Raw genomic sequence first — 24,093 nt, 5'->3', positions numbered from 1 at the left:
TCCCAGCAAGTGGATAACAACAAGGTCTTCGCTGGACCAACAGCGCTTCGCACTGCTTACACCAGCGCGACCTAAAACAAGTTTTTCCGGCCCTGCGTGAAGACGTAATTGTTCTGGATAGACGCTGGACAGAGCACAGTGGTAAATAATAGGCAACACATGTTTGCACTGAAAGCATTTGCATGCATGACAATGAAGCATGCCAGCAGACAGATCCCGTTAAACAGGATTGGTGCGATTTCTATATACAAGGAGCCTGTTTCAAAACCCACAAAAACACACTGTTTACATACATACCTGTTCCCGCATGTAACATAGCTTAGTTTACAATGCAGGTGGATTAACGTAAAAAGGAGAGAACAGGTGAATAATGAGAGGCCTTAGTTATGTATCCAAAAGAAGCATACATAAATTACTTGACTTTACTTCACATCCTGCTTTAATCAAGTGTTTCATTTTGGGCAGCGAAAAAGTCAAGAAATATAGCAACTTTATACAATCTACAAGCCAATACAATTAATTTTCTGATTATTAACATCCATTTCTTTATTTGTAAAAATAAAATAATGTAATATATATAGGGTTCCAAAGTTTTCCTTAAAAGTTTACCGAATACCAACTCTGCCTAGTCTTGATTCCCCCTCATTTCTCTTTCTTAATCTGCCCCACACTTTTGTGGCCAAATCTTATAAAGTTAACGCTAGAAGTGCAAATGCAAACAGAGTCTCTGCCACAGTTTAAAGTCAACAGGTGCCTTAAATAGTTGAAGAACTGGAACAGGATTATATTACTACTTAGGCGGTGGTAAATGTTTGTCACTGGAGCTTTAAAGGAAGGTGCTGCTTTTCACTGTAAATATAGCAAAAGTTTTTGACATCTATAAAGTAATCACAGATCACAAACCAGTACCAAAACTAAAAGCAAAATTACAAAAACAACATAAACATAACAGTACACAATACAACAAAGAGGCAAAACAGCATGAAACACAATAAAAAAAATCAACGAACTACAGTAATGCAGTAGAAAATATACTGGTACTAAAAAACAAAACATCGCATCACAAAAAATGCAACACAAAATATTTCGGTCACATTTAGCCACCGCTACAAATCTGTTCTCATGAAAATGTGGTTAAAGGTGCTACCACTTAGCACTGCAATACTGACCACCAAGGACATCTTACAGGACCAGCCAAACGGCACCCTAGTACTACAATATGTACTTAACGATGTCGTATTTTTTACAGCTATATGTTGTGTTGAGTATAAGATAAATAAAGATTATTAAAAAAAAAATCGGGACCCTGTCTCTTTAACTCACTTTTGCAGATTCTTTTTTTATTCGTCCTTTCTCCCTTCGTTATTCTTTTCAAATCTGACTCATTCTCTTTCTCCCTTTATCTGCCTTTCTTTTCCACTGGGATAAAGTCGAATTATGAAATATACTTAAACTTTCTACTTTCATTTTCTAATTGTTGTTAAGTCTGTTGTAGCCTTTTCAGTGTTTTAAAAAATGTCCTTCTCCTCAATCTCTACTTCTGCCCTTTATTTAATCTGCACTATCAAGAGGTCCCATTATTTCTTTCACTCCAGTGGCTGCTGGTGAGACGTGAAAGTGGTGGGGTGTAAAAGTTTTTGATGAGTGGCTAGTGGCGAGCGCGCACAGCGAGCGAGCCTGACAGCCAAAAGGGATGTTTGGGTGGATCTCCCCCGAGAAAATGTTGAAAAAAAGAGCGGGCAAATGGTGCAATTTCAAGCATATTTGAGAAAGCAAGAAGGTTAATAAAGCAATTGTTACATTCTAGTTTTAACATCAATGATGCTCACTAATATTACTGCAAATAATCTCTGTGAAGACCTTAAATTTCTCACATGTGAGGTCCTGTTTTGATTTAAAAGAATTTTTTTATATGGATGTTGCATGAAACAAACACAGCATTTCTCTGAAAAATGCCCATAATAGCCTCTCACACCACCTACATTCAAAATAAATTAAAGGAAAATTGTATTTAAAACAGTTTGTTTAAGAATTATTCAATGTCATCAGGGCAAGAATCTCTGCAGAGCAGAGTTGGCTCTATACGGGGACCCATGAAATTCTGGGGCCCTGGGCCAGCTGAGCCCACTTTGTCAATGCCTTAAACCGTCTCTGATGAGGCCTGGTGTTTTTGTTTATGTCTTGATGCATGGCCTGCATTTTATTTCTTGCATTTGCAAGTCCCTGTTTACATCAAATCACTTTACGTAGGGTGCAAGCCATTTTCAGGCCATAAACAAACACTTCTGAGTGTCAGCTCTTCTTTCTCCTTCCAAATGACTCTCACCTTCCTTTCCATCCTCTGCATGAATCTTTACTCTGAGCATAGCTTTCCCTAACACACGCTTATGTTTGCCTAAATTACCATTGACTTTCATCAAATGGCCCACAACCCACTTAAAAGATATAAACCTCACCTTTATTGGAAAGAGATACCCCTGCAACTTAACACTACCTACTCTGACATATATAAATGCCACCAAACATTTGCATGAGCTCACATGCCCTCCCTTAACCTGCTAATATCCAACCCATCTAATAGTGACGCAGGGCACCTAACAAATAAATAACACGCCTGTTAAGGATAAAGGGTGGCCCATTTCACGTCAGTTCTGGGAGAGCCCTCTCTTCCAGGAGCAATTACCAATACCATGACGTAAAATAGCTTCAAAAATAAAAAGGGCAAAGTACACAATCAACAACCCCCTATATAAAGGAAGATTGTGATCACGAGGAGTGGGAAATAAAGCATAGCGTGAAAGCTGCAAGCCAGCCTGGACTTTGAGATGGAGGCTCCAACCACCCCGCCTCCCCTGTCTCTCCCCCTCTCCCCCAAACATATGTGGCAGCTCACGAGGGATCTTGGGCCCATTTTGCTTGAAAGAGCTTAATGCCCTGACACCAGCCCTGTCCTGTGCAAAAGGGAAACAATAAATACATGTACATGTGCAGTGACATCACTAGTGCTGCACAGCCATGTGCAAAAGTACAAATAAGTCCATACATTTTAAACGGTCACAAGGCTTCTGACAAGTAAGTAAGAAATAATTGTATTAGGTGAGCAAAAGTGTACCATGTTCGCCTCTCGAAAAGACATATCCCGAAAAACGCAGAGATGAAGGGCAGTACAGCGGTGGATAAGCAAGAAAAAATGGTGACAGTCACAGGTCTCCTGAATATGACTCAAGAATCTAGAACATGTACACAGAGGGGGAAGGGAGGATCAGGATAATAAGAAAGGGACAAAAGGAAATAAAAAAGAAACAAAAGGTCGAATCCCAACTTCCACAGTTAGAGCACTGTGAAAAACTAGAAGTGTGTACGGAGCGCTAAATAAAATGTAATATTATGGAGGGGAAATACATGGCACTGGCTCTGTTAAGAAGGAGCCTCATGCATATCATACAAGCATTGTCAAAGTCTAAAGGGGTGCGGTTAATGACAACCCTCCTCTTGTAGTCTTTCTAACGTGCTTCCGTTTCAGAGCCAATAAGTATATAGACATGATTGCGCAATGTCGTAATCAAAGTTGAGGGGGGTCCCCTGCCACGCACATGGAGGGGTCCCCGCTCCAGATTAAACTTGGAGCTATTGGGCCTGAGTATTGTGATGAGGGGGCCCCCTGCAGCTCAGGGGACTCCCGCACTGCGGGGGCCTGTGTTACGCCCCTGTGATGACGGCCTGCCGAAAAATGAGATATACTTGCATTCCGTGTTTGCAAAGAAGCACATCTGTTTCGAGGAGAGAATTTGGCATGAAAATCCCATGCACTCTCCTCTGCCCCCCCTCACCCGTGATGCACTGCATCGTTGTACCCTGCCAGGGGGCTGGGGTCCCAGATTTCTTACATGTCAGACCTGGCTTTGAGTGAATGGGGAGCTTCAGCTCTAACAGAGAAAGCAATCCCGCCAAAGCCTGGGTCCCTGGCAGAGAGAGGCACAGGGAGACCCTGGTCTTTAGAGGAAAGAGGCAAAGTATAGGTCGCTATGAAAGTGCGCAAAAATTACCCCTCCTAAAATAACGCCCTTACAGAATCACCTAAAATTATACCCTCTTAAGTGCGTGCTCATTTCAATGCTGGTAAGAAACATTTTCCAGGGCTGATTTTAACTCCCAGTGGAGGCATGGACTAACTTGAAATTAGGTGAGTAGAACAATTAAAAGAATCAGGTCTTTGAGGGTTTCATAAAGTGGTTTGACATCAGCATTAAGTGATATGTATTTAAAATATTGGTGACCAATATGCAAATTATACCTGTTGAAGGGAGTTGGCACCGCTCCAGCTCCCACCCCCAGCCACACCACCCAACAGACCCTGCTCACCATAAAGACCACTCGCGCACCCTCAGACCCCTGCCCACCCAACATATTCCACAGAGCAGCCACGGCCATCGCACCTGAACAATACCAGACGATCAACTGCTGCCTCCAAACCGCCACATTTCCGATGATTGGAAAAATGGCAAAGTCACCCTCCTCCTGCAGAAACCTTCTGCAGACCTGACGGACCTCAAGAACCGCAGGGTTGTCTCCCTGCTTCCATTCACAGGTAAGGTCATTGAAAGGGCAGTCAACACCCAGCTAGCAAACTTCACCGAAGACAACAGCGTCCTAGACATCCGCTACCGGCAGCAACTGCTCCCTCCTGCACCAGGTCCAAACAGCAGCTCTCATCCTCCTGGACCTCTCAGATGCCTTCGACACCGTCTCCCAACGCACACTAGCCACCAGACTCCACAACGCCGGCATCAGCGGAAAGGCCCTTGACTGGACATGCTCATTTCTTACAGGCAGAACTCAGCGAGTCAGACTCCCGCCCTACCTCTCAGAAACAACAGAGACCAGATTGTGCCCCAGGGATCCTCCCTCAGCCCCACCCTCTTCAACATCTACATGGCCCCCCTTGAAACCATCATCAGAAACCACAGGATCAACATTGTCTCCTATGCTGACGACACCCAGTTCATCCTCTCCCTTACTAACATCACCAGGCACAACTTCCAAGAAGGGATGAAAGTCATCGTCACCTGGATGAAGAAGAGATGCCTGAAACTCATCTCAGAGAGAACATAAGTCCTTATCCTTGGCTTCACCCCCTCCATGTGAAACGACACCTGGTGGCCCCCCACCCTCAGAACCCCCACCCCCACCCCAACAGACTATGCACGACTAGACTCATCGCTCACAATAAACCGCCAGATCAAAGCCGTATCCATGGCCTGCGTCAACACCCTCTGTATACTCAAAAGAACATTCAGATGGATCCCATCCGATTCCAGAAAAACGATCATGCACGCCCTCATCAGTAGCAGACTGGACTAGGGCAACGCTCTTGACGCCGGAATCAACAAGAAACTACTTTGCAAACTCAATACCATCCAGAACGCCGCAGCCAGACTGATCCTAGACATCCCGTCACAACCACATCACCCAACACCTCCACGATCTTCACTGGCTCCCCATTGAAAGAAGAATAACCTTCAAGCTCCTCAATCATGCATACAACACCCTCCACAACATCCGACCATCATACCTGAACAAGCGCCCCTCCTTCTTCGCACCCATGAGACACCTACGATCAGCTGACCTCTCTCTGGCCACCATCCCACACATCTACAAGACCAGAGCAGGAAGAAAGTCCTTCTCCCATCTCACAGCCAAGCCCTGAAGCGACCTCCCCCTACACCTCCTGTTCAGGAAGGACCTCAAGACCTGGCTCTTCAGATTAACTCAGGACTCAACGGAGCAACCCCCTTACCCCCTAGCGCCTTGAGACCCTAGCAGGTGAGTAGCTGCACTTTACCAACCCCTTATTGATTGATTGAATCAGATACCTTCATCTTCTGCTTCCTCCCCCTCTGAATGTGCTGTGGCTTTTGACAGTCTGATTGAACATCTGTACTTTCAAAACTCTACATAAATTATAAGACAATCTTTCCTGTCTGATGAGGTAGGGTCAATGTACAATGATTTTGACTCATGTTGATCATTGTCATACTGTTACACCACTGTGTTGAAATGTAAATGAGCCGGCCGTCAGGGTAATTTGCTTTCTGCAATGATCCTTTCGATAAAGGTTTAAAGAGTCATAGAATATCATTTGTAGGAAAAGTAGGTCACAGTGTAGTCCTAGGCACTTCTGCCGACAGCTTGAAACCAGATTAGCTATGTTCAGGTGCCATTGCCAACCAACAAGAACCACTTCTGCTAAACACCTGCTTAGTGTTTCCACTGATCACACAACAGGTAATCATAATGCTTAATGCATACATTATACTGCTTCTAATCAGGTAAGGGATAGTCTCCCATTGTGATGACATAATGATCTGCAGTGCTATTTGGTGCAGTCACGGCAACACTAATAAACACAGATGGATCCGATGTTTCCTTAATAAATGGGGTTGGTCTTTTGTTGTGGTGTTCGATATTGTGTTTTACTTCATCATTATTTTCTCTATTCAAACATGCAATCACAAATTGTAGTCAGAGTTACACCATCATAGCATTTCACATTACAGTTGCTTGTAATGAATGGTATGTGTAATGAGAAATCTTCTCTTTTTTATATGATTTTAGGCTGCAAGCAAAAGTGAACTTGACCTTCAAGCTACAACATTAGTTCTTCCAGTTGTGGTAGCTATCATAAATCTCATCATGCCATTCATCTACTCATTATTTGGACTTGTAGAAAAATTTAAGTACCCTCGCCATGAGGCCTACGTCCTCATTCTTAGGTACAGTATCATATTGTTTCTTTGTTGTATGTATGTGCACGGGCATGAGTGAACAAGCCAGGAGCTTGATTAAAGTATTTCAACTGCCTGTTTTTCAGTTAATGTGTGGTGGTTTCACAATCTTCTCCACCACAAACCACACTTTTTCCAGTAGAGTTAGATCACCCTTAGTGTCAATTGAATATGTAGAGTGATTACTCATCTATGCTCTCCCAAGTGTAGCCAACATTTCATATATATTTTTCAATGGCTATCAATTCATTCATATTTTCCCCTTAGGAACTCTTATGTCTACTCAAATCCCTAGCTACATCTTGTACTTTCAAGAGGCAATGATTGGAGCAAACTCTTCTGACACTTCGATGATATCACTCACATTCAGTTCACATAACATTTCCGTTGAATTCCTCCCCAATGTTGATGGGCACATACCGTTCACATTCAATGTATTCCCTGCTCTCACAGGCCTGTTTAGTATATAGATCACAAAAATAGATAGAAAGTGAAAGAAGTGTTTAATTTTATAACTAACATTACCTACTGGCAGAAAGGTTTTACCAAACTGAGTGGTTTAATCTATTCAACAGGGAAGACAAAACAGACCTACTGAGCCCAAGGAACAACATTATGGCCCCCTCCCCATTGATTACACATACAAGTCAGTCATTATTAGACTTCCGTTGTGACAATTGGAGTAATGTGGTAAATTAATTTTACCGTATCATTTTTCCATATAATTAATTATAAAAGACAGCTCATTCAAATGAGAGGCAGAGTCCGTGGGATCTGAGTCATACGGGCTTTAATGAAGGATCCTCGAGGATCGGATATCATGTTCCATCACCACTAAGGTTCAGGAAGGGACATTCAACGTTTTATTAGCATTACACATTATATATAGTAAAACAGTTCGATTGAAACCAATACAGTAGGCGTAACAGGTGAAAAGAGTGAGGTAAGAACACATGTGCGTAACAGGAGGCGTGTAAAAAGGCGTACACATGGGCGTGCACTGTACATGTCAGAGAAACGTCACAAAAAACGTCAAATGTGGGTGGATGCATAGAGAAAGTTTGCAGGATCAGCAGAAAACTATGACCTGAATGCGCGCGCAACTGAGCATGACGTGGAACTGGGGAGAACTGGGGGCTTTGACTTTAGCACTAGTAGAGGAGACTGGAGTCTGGAATGTCAGGGCAACCTGTACCTATAACATATCTGGTATCTCATGTTTGGAGGATTTAGTGTCTGAAGTAAAAGGTCTTTAGTGCAAAGGCCGTTCAATACTGAATGCTAGTGTGTGCATACGTGTCTTGGTGCAATGTGCGGGGCCATGGGCCTACCATGGTAACGGATTCAGTAAATCACTTGCAAGGAGGACAGGAAGGCCGGGCCCTTTGCTCTGCAGCCGGGAATATGTTTACCTATTTCACTAGACTGGAATGTGTTTTCGAGGAGGCTGAGCAGATAACTGTAGGCAAAATACGATTTTGGCAGGCAAGCAGGCCGAGCCGGGCACCGCTTCGCTGGCAGGAAGTAAGGCAGGGGTCAGGGATGCATACAGCTTTCGGAGACAGGAGAGATGAGACTCGGGCCTCGTTTAAGGGCCTAGCTCGACTGGGCCAGGAAACATGGAGAAAACGTGTGCGAGATTCAAAAGTGCACTATGTAAAGACGTTGGCACCATAGGCCTAGAAGCCTAATTAACGGGATTTTCTTGCAGGAATGGGTAACTGACATGTTAAGGATGGACGCAAATGCATATGCGTCTTTCTAGCATGTACGGAACAGAAGTTACACAACATACAAGGAACATGGGTGCATGGATAGGGTGCGAGTGGGGGACACATTAGCTACCTGAAAATTTCTATTACCTCAGTAATTTACCATTGATGTTCAGTGGTCACTGTACCGTTGGACCCCAATACTGAATGACCAAGTGGCGCCCTTTGGCACCTGACTTTCCTAGGGTAGTGTGGCAGAGCAGTCAATTGCTTACTCGAAGATGCATTGTAGGTATGGATACTCATGGACACTCTGAACATAGCATGACACTATAATAACTGGTTGCCCATTCAGTGCTTTACTTATAGCTTTAATCCACATAAGAAAAATACATTGCAAATAAACCAAAGTAGATCACCAGTAGTCTCTAGTATCTTCCTGGGCAGAGATATTACCCAAAACATTATTATACTTACATGCTAAGTGCTAGAAAAAAGATTTAAAGGGAGGGTGATGGCCCATATTAGCCAGTACACCAGAGCACCCTCGTAGGTTGTCAGAAAGAATTAAATGACCTGCAGCTTGACAACTACTAGTTGCAGGTGAGAAATTCTATGCCTGGGCAGAGGACAGAGCTGGATACAATGTACGTTATGGGGTTGGGGAGGAGAGCTCAAATGTGTATAACTCTGAAACTAGAAAGATGGAGTCATTGGTTCTGGATTTGAGGCAACCTGCTGTGGCTACTTCTGAAAGTCCCCAAGTTAGTAGGCTAAGTCTAGGAAATCCTCCAGTTCACTGAGACAGCTGGAATGTCCACATAGGTTGACACGCAGCATGGTCAGGGTTAGGAATAGAGAAGGCACACCTTCAACAGTAGATGAAGGTGACAACTCTTCCTCTGGGCTCCTGGTGAACAGATAGTGGGGGTAGTTAATAAACTAGGTTGCCAGGAGGGGTTCTTATGTCCTGGAGCTGGTGCTGAACATTATTAATAGACAACCACTTTCAGTCAGAGCTGCAATCCTGCATCCTTTCTACATGCAACAGCCTCTTCTCACACCAGTTCTGCCCGAACCACAGGCTCTTCCAAGTAACACTGGTGAGCAGCACCTCCTGGGATGGTGGATCAACATAGAACCCAGTACTGGTCTTATCCCAATGCCAACAAAAATGGGTTAAGCAAGAAAATGTAAGAATCTGGGGGAACCCTTCAAAAAAGGGCCAGGCCCAATGCTCAGGCCATCTTTATTGTAACTATTTTTTCTAGCTTTGGATTCTTTCATTGGGTTTTAATAAAATATATTTACTGTTATTTTTCAATTACAGTTGCCAATAGTCTTAGTTACCTAATAGGGAGACAAGCAGGTGTAGAATATTTCCAAATGGCCATTGGTAGACCATTTACTCCGGGGTTCTTCACAAAGCATAGCTGTGTTACACCAACAAGGTTACAACCTTACTTTAGATTTATATTTCACTGCCACCATTTTTCCCTGTGCAACATTGTTTTCTGGCCTGGTGGCCTTCACTTATCTCTTTCCTTGGAAGTGATCACAGGCAGTTGGTCGGTTAGATTTAACAAGTTATACATTCAAACAAGGAAATACAGAAATCACTAGCTTCAAAGCAGAGCTACATGGCATACACATTTCTTAGAGCAGTTCGGATCTTTGGTGAGTACTGTGTGGAAGGGGATTATTAGTTGGGGTAGATGGTTGTCCTCTACAAGTACTAATGCCACTATCCTTCTAATGTCTAGGTTTTAGGTTTGGGCAGGAGGAGTACACTCTGACAATAGCTGAAGATTCCAAGACCTCAGGAATAGTACTTTGGGGTCATGCCTCACTCCATCAGAAGCCCCCAGCAAGGTACAGGACATGTCTAGTTAGAGCTGGTTGCTTGTGCTCTTACAGGAAAGTGGGCTTCTTGCACCTTTTGCACCCCTGTAGGCTTCTCCTCTCAGGTTGCAACATCAGGAGCAAGTCATTTTCTGTCTTCCATAGGTCCAGTACTGTTCTGAACAGGATGCCCAGGTGAGTTAGGTTTATGCCTGTGGGTGAGGGTAACTACTGGCCCTTCCCTAATCAATAGGGGAAATGTTCCTAGGCGTAACCCTACTCCCCTTTGCAGGGATTCCTGTGTGCACTACTGTAAACAATCCCACAGTGCACCTCTCTACCTGAAACCAAAATGGCAGGGCTTTTCCTTCCTTTTGTAGAGCTCCTGCGCCCACTCTAGATGTGTGAACATGGAAATGAGCAAACCCTCCCCGTTTTGCCACTCAAAACTGGTCCTGAGGGCAGCTCCCCTCCCGGTGGGGTTTGGGGCCTAGCTGGCTAGGAGGACAATAGAGGAGGTAGGCTCAGGTGTGACCCGCATCTGCCAGTGACAGGGAAGCATCCTTTAAAGTGCAGGAAGAGGCTGGGCACAATCCCCAGGTGACATGCACAGGGCCCCCTCACTAACCTGTATCTGGTTAGATTCCACAGGAGCAAAAAGGAGTTCTGCACTCCCAAAAAATAGTGTCTTAATGAATAACAGATAAACACTCATTCACAGATCACTATCCCAGAGGAGATATGGGGAAGAATTCATAAAGTGACCACCACTCTTCCCCCTACACGAGAAACAGGTTAGACCAGGGAAGGAGAGCGGGAAATGATGAGGGCTGAAAGGGAACAGGGAGACCTATTAGTACTTGGTATAATTAATTTAGAAACACCATATAACAGATTTAATGTATGTCCTGAATAAGAACACAAAGCCACTTACCAGCTATCACACTCCCAATCATTTAAATTGAAAAATATAAGGAGTTAACATCACTCACCATTAGCTTTCAGGAACAGGATTCCTCGTAGAAAATGAGGCAGTATTTAAAATGGGTCAAAATTAGTTCTCATTCACAAAACGACAATATCTCAGCAATGTTCACATTTCTTCATTTAAAGGCAGACCACTCTACCTTTGCAAATGAGGCACTTGTAAAGATGTGTTGCCTATGTAGTCTGTGATATTTAACATGTAATAACAATGCACACACCACTCGGCAGAGTCTGGAGCGGTAGAGCAGTGGTAGCGGTAAGAGGAAGGGTGTATACCAGCAGGAAGGACAACGAGGAAGGTTGCAGCGCCGGAATAGGTGAAAGACACCGATGACGGTGAGAGGAGTGAGGGAATTCCTTAACTGATGCAGTGCAAATGGTCGTAGCATCCATCACAGCTGAGAGGAAGCGGGAAAGCCGGGACCGAACTATGGAGGGATTATAGTTTACGTTCGATGGTCACGGTGATTTGGAGGTTTACGCCGCTCGCGTATATAGAAGGAACGCGGTTGGGTAATTCAGCACTTGAAACTGAGACGTGATACAATGTTTCGTCTTCTCTAAGCAATAGACGAATTCCGGGCGGTGTAGAAAACAAGAATTGGAAATGCAATAGGTCTCTCATTAGTAAAGTTTGAGCTATTGGTCTTATAAATGACATTTTTTTTATTTATGTGTTGTTTTAAAATAGCTAAATTAATAGGTCTGTCATTTACAATGTCAATGGTTATACTTTCGCAAATGTGACACCTATAGCATTTGTAATGCAACATGTTTTGTATTTACGTGACTTAGATGTATTGATATCACAAATAACAATGGCTTTTAGTTTTTTTAAATAATTAATACTTAAATAATTTATTTAATTTGTAATGGCAATAGCTTAAACTTTTGTAAATAACTTTTGTGAAGATTATGTTCGGTGTTTTTTATTGTGACGAAAATCCAAGAACAGAAGTGAAATATTAACATCTTTTTGTGATTTGTAATAAAGCTTGAAAGCTTGAAAACAGCTTGAAACATTGAAAGAACATATTTGAACCAGTGATGCAGTGGTGGTGCTGAGTGATGCTGTGGTTGCGCTAAGTGATGCTGTGGTTGCGCAGAGTGATGCTGTGGTTGCGCAGAGTGATGCTGTGGTTGTGCAGAGTGATGCTGTGGTTGCGCTGAGTGATGCTGTGGTTGCGCTGAGTGATGCTGTGGTGGTGCTGAGTGATGCTGGGGTGGCACTGAGTGATGCTGGGGTGGCGCTGAGTGATAATGTGGTGGTGCTGAGTGATAATGTGGTGGTGCTGAGTGATGCTGGGGTAGCGCTGAGTGATGATGTGGTGATGCTGAGTGGTGCTGTGGTGGTGCTAAGTGATGCTGAGTGATGATGTGGTGATGGTGAGTGGTGCTGAGTGATGCTGGGGTGGTGCTGAGTGATGCTGTGGTGTTGCTGAGTGATGCTGTGGTGGTGCGTGGTGGTGCTGAGTGATGCTGTGGTAGTTCTGTGGTGGCGCTGAGTGGTGCTGTGGTGGTACTGAGTGGTGCTGTGGTAGTGCTGAGTGATGCTGTGGTGGTGCTGAGTGATGCTGTTGTGGTGCTGATTGGTGATGTGGTGGTGCTGAGTGCTAATGTGGGGGTGCTGAGCGATGCTGTGGTGGTGCTGAAAAAATGCGTCCAGCACCCGAGCTTAATGTTGTGTCTGCCGTCTTTCGTTATTTCAAACATATTCGCTATTAAAATGGGATCATAGGCGGTGCAGTTCCAATGTTTATAAACATAAAACAATATCCTGTGTTGGACAACTGTAGGGTTTGCAGCGTCGTGCCAGAGGACAGAAATAATTACCCACAGTCAAAGTATGCTCTTGGCATTGCTGTGGGGAGGGGGAGGGGAAATGCGAGACACGGCCGCCAAGACAGGATGTGGCATAACTGCTAGAGCGGTCGCTTTTGAAGCTGGGGAACAGAGTTTGAGTCTCGGCGGGAGGGTCAAGATCCTGTGAATCTGGGAAAATCACTTAATCTCACCATGCATAACAAGCCAGTCTCGGCGGGAGGGTCAAGATCCTGTGAATCTGGGCAAATCCCTTAATCTCTCCATGCATAAAAAAAATGAATCTGTCTGTGTGCACTGCAACTGGCTCATCATGTAAAGCGCTCCGATACCATCAAGCCGAGTTTGCGTTATATTAAAGTGAAGAAAAAACACAGGAGACTGAGTTCAAACACATGCACTTGTATGGAGGGTGGGGGCAAAAGGACGGCCATATGTGCTAGCATAACATGCTCTTGGCATTGCTGTGGGGAGGGGAGGGGAAATGAGAGACACGGCCGCCAAGACAGGATGTGGCATAACGGCTAGAGCGGTCGCTTTTGAAGCCGGGGAACAGAGTTTGAGTCACGGCGGGAGGGTCAAGATCCTGTGAATCTGGGAAAATCACTTAATCTCTCCATGCATAACAAGCCAGCTCTTGGCATTGCTGTGGGGAGGGGGGAAGGGGGAGGAGAAACGAGAGACACGGCCTGGCGGCCGTGAAAGTGAAAGTACGGCCGGCCGGCCGTGAATAATTAGGGGAGGAGAAATGCCTGTATCAAGAGGCTAATGCGGGGAGAGTGCGAGGGCAAGCATGAAAAACAAGCTTTTGGCAGCACAAAATGAGACGGAGGGCATTTCTGAGGGGGAGGGGGGAGGAGAAATGCGACACAGCCGTGAAAAGTACGAAATGATCCCTTTCAAGTGAAGCTGCTGGCGGCAGATGGCTGGCTTTCATGTGCACGCGCTTTTCAGGTCAATGCGCTTGCGCATTGAGCTTGCTTTTCACGGGCACAGCATGAAATCGCCCGATGGTTAAGCTCTCGTTAAGCCCCTATATTCTCGCAAGCTCAATGCGCAAGTGCATTGACAGGCCATACCTAAAAAACCTAAATGGTGGGCTTATCTCATCTCCTTCTTAATCCATCACACTGCCAAGAGAATTGTCCCATAATATAACAGCACATTGATAGTCCTCGCACACAACCTGGAAAAACTTCCCCACACAGGATCAAAACAAAAACATCTTTTCAACCACACACCCTACAACAGTGTAGTGTGCTATCCATGTAGGCAAGCACCCCAATGCCCCTACATAGGGGGTACGTAAACGCTATACAAACGTTGCAATACAATAAAATACATTATACGTGTAGAGATGAGGCTGGCTTGCGTTGCCCTTCTGCCTGCACCTTAACACTTGGGGTTGCATGACTACCGCCAAGTCACACAGGACACAAAGCATGACAGAGTCATATAATGCCCAGCTGTTTTGAGTGTGCCAGAGGATTAAGGTGGAAAGTATAAGTATTCGATTGCAATTGAATTGTTACAAAAGTTAAAAGATACTCTCCCTTGACAATAAAGATCCAATATAAGGCCACCAGTTAGAACATGTTGCCTTCACCCATACAGGATTTTGTCTCGTCACCAGCCTTTCTATTTTCTGTGACATTTTGGAAGCTGCAATTTCTGACCAACTAGCTGCAGCTTACCTTTACACAGGTAATCCTAGTTTTGACCGACAGAGCTATAGCTAATATCGCAATATCCAAACATTGTTTCTTAACAACATAGCAGTCTGAATCTATATGTACCGGTTCCTGTTCATTTGTTACATTTCTATACGAAATGTTACTTCCAAATAAAACCTACAAGAACAAGAAACATACATTGGGGCCGTTTGACAAATATGGAGGGATCTGATTTAAGAAATATTGACAAAATCTGGTGCTAGCTTTCGGAAAACATTGTTTGAAAAGTGTATGGGTATGAAGGAATTCGACATGTGTGCTGCACAAGGGCCAGGTTCAGAATTACGAGAGCCATTTGTCAACTAGGGAAGTCCCCACTTCCAGAATTTTTAAACACTGAAATAGATATTTATACTTACATATGCAAATAGCCCTCAACGGTATGGCGATCAGTCAAATAAAAATGTACCCCAACCGGAGAAAACAATAGTGTAAGAATGCTTGTCCGAGTCAATAAATTAGGCTCCTTTTCCTTTGTGCTACAATCGACAAGAACCCATTTCGAGCAACTAGTTACTCATGGGCATAATGTCTCCCTGCGTTCCAAAGACCGGGACACAGTAATTTCTAATACTGCTTCTGTGTACGTATATGAGAGTTTTTATGACGGTACCAACACAACCAAGACCCTTGTTATACAGGACCATTTTGATTTTTAGTACTAAGTATTGGAAGCCGAAAAGATCACAGCTTTTCTTTCCCTCCTCATTGTTTGTAAGATAATACATCTTCCAAACAACAACAAAAACATTCCACAAATGAAATATATCTTGAATGTTAGCATCAAACTTGCACAAACACAATGTGAGCTCTTACAAAATAAATACTATGGGGTTTGGATGTTCAAGGTTGCTATTAGGGTCTTTTCCGTCATCGCACCTACAGTTAAACCACAACCGCTCCCAAGACACGTACATTACCCACTAGGCCACTCTCAAACGACCCTCTCGTGCACACCACCACCCTTCTGCTGGAATCACAGATACATTATCTTCAACACATCTCATTTGCCCACACAGGACCGACCCTCTCAGTCAACACCACAACCGCAAAACTCCTCCAACTCATCGTGGGCTTGCCTTCCGTTATGGCGGTTGTTTGGACCCTTGTGAACACCGACTCCGGTATGGCTCAATCAGGTCACGGACCTGGGACACTCTCCCTAGCGCCGCAGGGGGTTCTATTCCCTGCCTCGGACTTCTCGTGTCAATACGCCCTACTCTTACCCTCCTTGAGACCCGCTACTGTTGGCCCGCCCGTACATCTTCAGTCTTCGACACAAGTGCAAAATCCGGATCCTACAGTACGATCGACGTAGTACGCTGAACGTCAGCACGCAGAGGAACTACCGTAGCGCAGCGTGGGGGCCTTCATCGTGTATATGGCATCGTAGTAACCAGCCAATGTGGGTCAGAGGGGAGTGGGTACGTCAGTAGACATCTTGAAATATATATATTCGACTTGGGTTCCAGGCCACAAGCGAGTAGAAAACTTTAAAGAGTAAAATAGATTGTACAATGGAGTCAATAAATAAACGTGTTAGACAATTTAGATACTTAATATTGTTCATCGGTTGTAAAAAGTGAAGACACGCATCCCTACACTGTTATTGTTTTCTTACCTAATTTACAGCCTATATTTCTCTGCGCAGGTATAGGTGCGTTCCAGTATACGATGCCTCTCGCCCTTCCCGGTCCTAACGAAATGGCATTCAAGCAGTCTACCGAATTTTCACTCTGCTGGTCGTGGCACGCTCTGGAATGCACAGGATGCTCGATATTGTGACGCTGAGCGAGCTGCACCGCCGAGGAAACAGGATACTGAATCCCGCCCCTCCAGGACTCCCTGACCTGCCTCATGGTTGCCAAGGCGATATTTCTAAAAATATTGTCGTGCTACCGTAAGGCAGGTCATGGAGTCCTCGAGAGGCGGGATCCAGAGCAGACAAATCTGCTAAACAGGAGCTTTTTCCAATGGCAGGCCTCCGTTTCTAGAGGCCTGCCAATGGAAAAAGGGGCGTGGCTTCACGCCATACTGAATTCCCCTGCTCACAATATCTCTTTGCCTGCAGCAGGGCATGCCCTGCAATGCAGGCTTCGACCTAAAAAAGGACGTAGTTACAAGGTCAGGAACAGTAAGCCATGCGAGGGCTTGTTCTGAGGAGGCCATGTTTAACAAGAAAGGGAGCGTGGATCAATGCACAGTATGTCTGTACCTGTGTATTTTAAGGGATCATCTCAAAAGAGAGAGTATACTTAAACAAGACATGCATCAAAAACCAAAAGGCCTATATCCTGTTTCAGTATATAGAACATGAGGCATGAGACCTGACACCAGGCCATTGTGCCCAAGGAAGTAAAACACCTCCCCCATATCCAAGTCCTTTGTCTTTTGCCTGGGGGCAATCCTCAACGCAGCAGAGTGGAGCTATCATTGGTCACATGACACTGGACACTGGCAGAAAGGCCCATTTGGTTTAGGTAGGAAAATGACAATTTTACATACATGATGATTCCAAAATAGTTATAAAATCTGAATTGACCATTAAGTTGGAGTTTAAATTACTGTTGAAATGAGTCATTTTTCTAGCTGCTTCCAAATTAATTTAAGCATTGGAAGTTCTTATACTGTAACCCAGTGTTATCCTATAGGAGAGCCAGCCTTATGGGCATTTAGGGCCTACCTTTGATGCTAATTATAAGTATTTAAAAGGAAGGGTTTAGCCTGGCAAAAGATTTGCTTTGCCAGGTCGAAATAGGAATTTAAAACTGAACACCCTTTATGGTGGCACAATATGTGCTGCAGTCCACCTGTGACTTGTAAATTACCGGCGCTGGGTAATCTCTGTACCATATTACTAGGGATTTATACGTAAGTTAAAAATGCAAATTAGATGTGTATCCAATTTTAATATATTTGAAGGGGTCAGAGCACATGCACTGGGGCATCGTTAGCTGGGTCCCAGTGCACAGAACAAAAAACAGAAGCGTCAATCCACAAAACATGAGAGTGATCATGCAAAAAGGGTAATTTCCTCACAGCAGTCATCTTAAAATTAGTTTCAACAATTCTAGGATGGCCTTTAGTGCATGTACATGCATGCGTGACAGCCATCTTTGAATATATATTTTTTCATATTTGAAGAAATTAATTTCAAAGATGGCCACCGCTAATGTGCTCCCATACACAGTGGCCATCTCTACATGGGATTTCTTAAAATCTAAGAAATTACATTTACAGTTGACCATTGCAGAGGTATGGTTATTCACATTGACCATCTTCAAAGGTAAACAAGCACAGGCAAAGTCAGCATGTTTCAATGGCACAAGCTATTGGCTTTTATAATGCTTGTTGTGATTACTGCTCAGACCACTGATACCATCAAATCAAAGGTTCATGTCAGAATCTTTGTCAGAGATTTTCAAAAGAGAAGGTTTGCATGTGTTACCAGAACTGGATATTAAGGGGGCGATTACAAATCATACAGATGACATCTCCACCCTGCACAATTCATACTTTTTCATGATGTATGAAACACACCTGGCAATATGTAATGCTTTTACGCGCATATTTTCTTCCTGCTGAAACTGAGGGATGTATTTGATTCTGACTTTAGTCATGATAACTCTACCCACTTTCATCCCTCACTCTTTTAGTTCTCTATCTCCTTTGCTTCCCACTTGGTCATAGGCGACAGTTGTTTCACCACTGCAGGAACCCATCCATTCAGATCCACAGGGCTTAAGCTGATATTCACAGCTCCCCCTATATGGTTCCTCCCCCCACTCCTATACGCCTCCGCTAAAGTCCCTCAACCACCCAAAGCTCCAACAATGTTGAGAAGCAAGAGGGCCTTGGGAAGTACTGCACATAAAAAGATGACCACTTGTTGACTAGTGAAATAGAGAAATAATTGGGGTTCATTAGGACTGTCTACCTTGGGCCCAGGTGCCACGGGAACAGCTGCACCATTGAAAGCTATGCCCCTGGTTCTAAACATGACATGGAATTCACCTGGTCAGCGGCCCACCATCTTGTTGCTATTGTGTTTGCTATACTGCTTCTCTGTGTGTAGTGCATGCTTGCTCTCTTCATTGCAGAGGCTGTAACGCTTTTGTGTGAGGGATCTGCCCTTCATAACATGATTTAATGTCCCACATGTGCTTCAACTTCAGCATTAGTGCATTTTAGCTGTGCGCTACCCTTGCAGGACATACCACACTGCACTTTTCAGAATTGTGCAGGGTGCAGGAGGTACGTGTGCATCCCATGTACAACAGTATTTAATGTGATAATGTGGAAAAGTACAACCAAGTCTGTTATGTTAGAGATTGAAAAATGTGTGCAGAAAACAAAAAAGGGCACCTGCACAATCTTTACAACTGTATACCCTGTTGAAGAAATATAAACCTCCTAAGGGGTTCTCACTGATACACCTGGTCCTTTTAACCAACAAAGAAGAGATTGGCACGGAAGCTTTAATATAAAAACAACATTTTTATTAACCTCAGATGAGGGAGACTACGTCACACAGTACCCTCAGGCCACTGTAGGAAGCATTCTAAGGAGTACAGAGAACAGGGGCCTTATATATGCATAGGTTACATAGTCAGCATAAAACCAAGGGGAGGTCCTGGCACATAACAGCATGCTTACTGCCTAATATGGCTAAACAAAATTTGCTTGCTCAACAAAGTGGGAGGAGAGACATTTCTCCTTACATCAGCAAGAATAGCCTGTCAGTTCTATACTAGGAGCAGGTGCATTCTATCAGATAGGCCTTTCTGAGCATGTGCAATGCTCTGGAAGAGGGAGAAAGCACATGGCAAGCACATGGCTAACCGAGATAGCTTCCAAGTACAAAATGGCTTTCAGCTCATGCTAACAGTGATCCTTGCAATCTTTATCACTGTATTTTTTCGCTTTGGGCCTGTAGTCGATAAATTGTCAAGATAAATTATTTTCTTCATTGCAGAAATGTCTTCCTCAAAATTTCAATAATTGGAGTTCTCTGCTACTACTGGATGGAAGTCGTTGCTGAATCTACTGACCGAACCAAGGTACATTTCCACTTGTAAAATTCCCATTTACAGCACATATCACACGGAACAATTTGCAACAGCAGCTGTGGCAAAGAGAATACAGCACTTTTCAGTTGTTAGTGTCTTGCTTGGTGTATTTCCACCAGTACCAGCTGAAAGAAGAAGAAAGAAATAATGTTGAAGTGGGATGTACTCAATAAGATGTTCTAAGAATAAGTCTATTAGTCTTCAGTAAGTTCCAAAAGTTATTTATTCTCCTAATTCATCAACATTAAAAATGGAGGCAATGTGTTTCATAATTTTTTGGAAATGTCAGGGCTAGCAATGTTTGAGGGGTATACTCCATTACAATAAGCATAGCATTCTTGATTTAGTAAGCCCAAATTCTTAGGGACGCTTAAGATGCCATTCAATGTTACCCAGGACTTCCTATATTTAACTTGTTTGAACATTCATCTAGGATACCATTCATCTTGGATCATTTAGGACATGGGCATTCGCATACATTTTCCGAGGGCCAAACAGCATGGTATTAGATGTGCCTGAGGACTGCATTGATGAGAGCATGGTAGGAGTGGCGCTTTGAATGTGGGTTGTGGTGTTAGGTGGCCGTAAGGAAGGCGAAGCACGTACATGGTGTGCTGAGTCAAGCAGTTATCTTGAGGGTTTCGTTTCATACTGCCATCTAAATTAAGCCCCTTGTTGGGGGTAGTACTGCGTAGTTGGAAAAAAGCCATAATTACTCCTTTATTGAAAAAGCCATCAGTAGATCCGACAGTTTTTAGAGATCATAGGTCTATCTCCCTTCTTCCATTCCCAGTGAAGATACCGGAACCCCATGTGAGTAGGACCCTTTCTCTCTACCTGGAAATGTATTTCTTGTTGGAAGAAGAACATTTAGGATTCATGCCTGAGACAGCCTTGCCGTGTGCCATGGGTGAGATGTATTTGAGGCTTGACAGTGGCCACTCCACAAGTTAATTTTGCCTGATTTGTTGGCAGCCTTTGGCACGGGTAACCACCACTACCTGCTAGCAATGCTAACATCTCTGGGTGTCGGTGGTACCGTGTTAGAGTGGATAAAATCCTACCTGTAGGACCATTGTCAGGCCTTTGAATTACAACCCTATCGATTGTCTTTAGAGGTGGTCAACAGTATATTGTTTAATATTTATATGAAGTTTCTAATTTCTTTAATAAAAATGCATATTACCTTGATTAACAATGCTGATATTACAAAGTTGATCCTGTCTCTTGATAATAGTCAGCAGGATGTGGCACATTTATTTCAGACCTGTCTAGCAGACATCGTAAAGTGGATGAATGTTAATTACCTTAAAATAAATGGGGCTAAAACAAGGTACTCTTCTGTTCAGCCAATAAAGTCCTGATGCCACTACCCCATACCTTCTGGCCACTACCCTCTGAGACAGAGTTGCACGCCTCTGAGGCTGTTCATAATTTGGAAGTCACCTTTGATGAACATCTCTCTCTTGAGAGGTATGTTTTTAAAGTGGCTGGGGTTTGTTTTGCACTGCTCTGTGGGCTCAGCAAGCTGCTCCCAGTGCCACCTGTGCATGCAAAATCCCTAACAGCACATAGCGTTTGTTAGAAAGGCGATCCTAGGTGGAGGCCGAAGTTGTCTGGCCGACCACCCCGAGACCCACCTTTCCTTCTGGAGTTGGCCGAGCGCTGTCGAGAGGCCTCCTGGCGAGGTTCCTCTCCTAGAATCGTACAGCCGAGCAATCACACCACTACAAATGGACACCACACAAGGATAGATTCTTAGAGTCTTTATCAGCAATCAAGGCAGGTTCTTTCAGCAATAGGTACAATAGGATCGAGGGATCCTTAATGTCTCGGTAACTGGGGGAATAGGGTAGCGGGACAATCTTAGTACCAGCCTGGCACAGGAATACCCTACCCTAAGCTCGCGGTCCTCGAGCTGGGGGTTCCGCACGGTCGAGCCGCGACGTCGTCAGCAGGGCTCCGAGATGGTTCTGCGAGGTCGGGCCGCGGCAGCGCCAGCAGGGCTCCGAAGATGGTTCAGCGAGATCGGGCCGCGGCAGCGCCAGCAGGGCTCCAAAGATGGTTTCAGCGAGGTCGGGCTGCGGCAGCGCCAGCAGGGCTCCAAAGATGGTTTCAGCGAGGTCGGGCCGCGGAAGCGCCAGCAGGGCTCCAAAGACGGCTTCAGCGAGGTCGGCTGCGGCAGCGCCAGCAGGTCTCCAAAGACGGTTTCGGGGTTCAAAGTCGCGAGTTTTTCTCAGGGTCTCTCGACTCCAGGATACAACTGCCCACCCAGTCCAGAGCTGCCCCAGATATAGGTCTGGAGTCCTTTGATGTCCGGACCCTCGCGCTTGGGGGTCAGAGGGGCCGGGATGAGAGTGTCCAGACACCCCACAGGGGGGTGGAGCCAGGGCCCAGGGAGGCCAGAGGGTGATCGAAACCAGGCGTCCGGGGACGGCTGGAGGGCCATCGAAGTCAAGTGGCCGTTTTACCACCTGGCCGGATCTTGGTGCCTCAATGTCGGGGCTTCGCTGGGGCCGCGGCCGGGGTCGGGCCGAGGCCACGGGGCCGGATGTGGAGGGTCCAAGTTGGAGTCTGGGCCTGAGCTGGTGGCCCGGGATAGGGGTCGGACCAGCAGAGTGGGGCGAGTAGGGGTCGCCGTGTTCCAGAGGGGGAGAGCCAGGGGACGCCAGGAGTGGCAGCTCTCGTGAAGGTTGGAGAGGGGTAGCTTCAGGCCGGAGGACAGGGGTCGATGTCGTCCAGGGCCTGCCATGTGGAAGGAGGGGGACCACGCCATGAGGCCGGGTCCAACACACGTCCACCCCAGCTGAAGGCAGGGAGAGTCACCCATCTTCTTGGGGGTTCTCCTCGCCGAGGCGGAAGAAGCGGGACAGGCCGTCGGCGTTGGCGTGGTCGCTGCCGGGGCGATGTTCCACAGTGAAGTCCATCCCCTGTAGGGAGATGGACCAACGCAGCAACTTTGGGTTCTCCCCTCGCATCTGCATCAACCACCGCAGAGGTCGGTGGCCAGTTTGCACCCGGAAGTGGGTGCCGAAGAGATAGGGTCGGAGTTTCTTGAGGGCCCACACCACGGCGAAGCCCTCTCTTTCAATGGTGCTCCAGCGTTGCTCTTGGGCCAGCAGACGTCGGCTGATGAAGGCCACCGGTTGATCAACTTCTTCGGCGTTAATTTGGGAAAGGACCGCCCCGACACGGTGCTCGGAGGCATCTGTTTGGACTACGAAATCCCGGCTGTAGTCGGGGGCTTGGAGCACGGGGGCGGTAGACATCGCTGTCTTTAGGGTCTCAAAGGCGGCCTGACACTCGGGTGTCCAGTGCACCTTCTGTGGCTGCTTCTTGGAAGTGAGTTCGGTGAGGGGGCCCACAATGCTCCCATAGTTCTTCACAAAACGCCGGTAATACCCAGTGAGCCCCAGGAAGGCTCTGACTCCTGTCTGGGTGACCGGGGGCTCCCTGGCCAAGATGGCGTTGATCTTGAGTTGGAGGGGGGCCACCTGGCCGCTCCCCACTTGGTGTCCCAGATAGGTCACGGAACCTTGGCCGATCTGGCATTTGCTGGCTTTTATGGTCAGTCCGGCCCGGCGGAGGGCCGCCAAGACCTCCCGGAGGTGCTGGAGGTGTTCGGCCCAGTGGAGGCTGTACACCGCAATATCGTCCAGATATGCGGCGTTGAACTCTTCTAGCCCCGCCAGCACCTTATTCACCAGTCTCTGGAACGTTGCGGGGGCGTTCTTCATCCTGAAGGGCATCACCCTGAAGTGGTAGTGGCCATCGGGGGTTGAGAAAGCGGAGCGCTCTTGGGCGCCCGGCGTTAGTCCGATCTGCCAGTACCCGGAGGTTAGGTCGAATGTGCTTAGGTAGCGGGCGGCCCCATGGCGGTCGATCAGTTCATCGGCCCGGGGAATGGGGTGGGCATCGGTCTGAGTGACGTCGTTCAATCCCCGGTAGTCTACACAAAATCTTAGTTCGGGAGAGGCGCCCGGGGCGGCAGCTTTTGGAACCAGGACGACGAGACTGGCCCACGGACTGTCAGAGGGTTCGACTACCCCCAGAGTCAGCATCTTGGAGACTTCCGATTGAATGCAGGTCCGAACTCGGTCGGGAACTCGGTAGGCCCGGTGTCGCACAGGCGGGCTGTCCCCGG

The 24,093-nt window shown here is 45.8% G+C and overlaps 1 protein-coding gene across 1 annotated transcript in view; it reads left to right on the top strand.

Annotated features, from left to right (window-relative positions):
- TMC5 (transmembrane channel like 5) overlaps positions 1 to 24,093 on the top strand; it is a 757,208-nt gene that overhangs the window by 443,746 nt on the left and 289,369 nt on the right. The window contains exons 12-13 of the mRNA XM_086940869.1: positions 6,616 to 6,773; positions 19,856 to 19,940. Coding sequence (XP_086796995.1) covers positions 6,616 to 6,773; positions 19,856 to 19,940 — 243 coding nt within the window. The remainder of the gene's footprint in view (positions 1 to 6,615; positions 6,774 to 19,855; positions 19,941 to 24,093) is intronic.

The sequence above is a fragment of the Lissotriton vulgaris genome, chromosome 10 (assembly GCF_964263255.1).
Source record: "Lissotriton vulgaris chromosome 10, aLisVul1.2, whole genome shotgun sequence".
Lineage (NCBI taxonomy): Eukaryota > Metazoa > Chordata > Amphibia > Caudata > Salamandridae > Lissotriton > Lissotriton vulgaris.
Note: the sequence above shows the minus strand (reverse complement) of the source record. Positions and strands in the feature narration are given on the sequence as shown.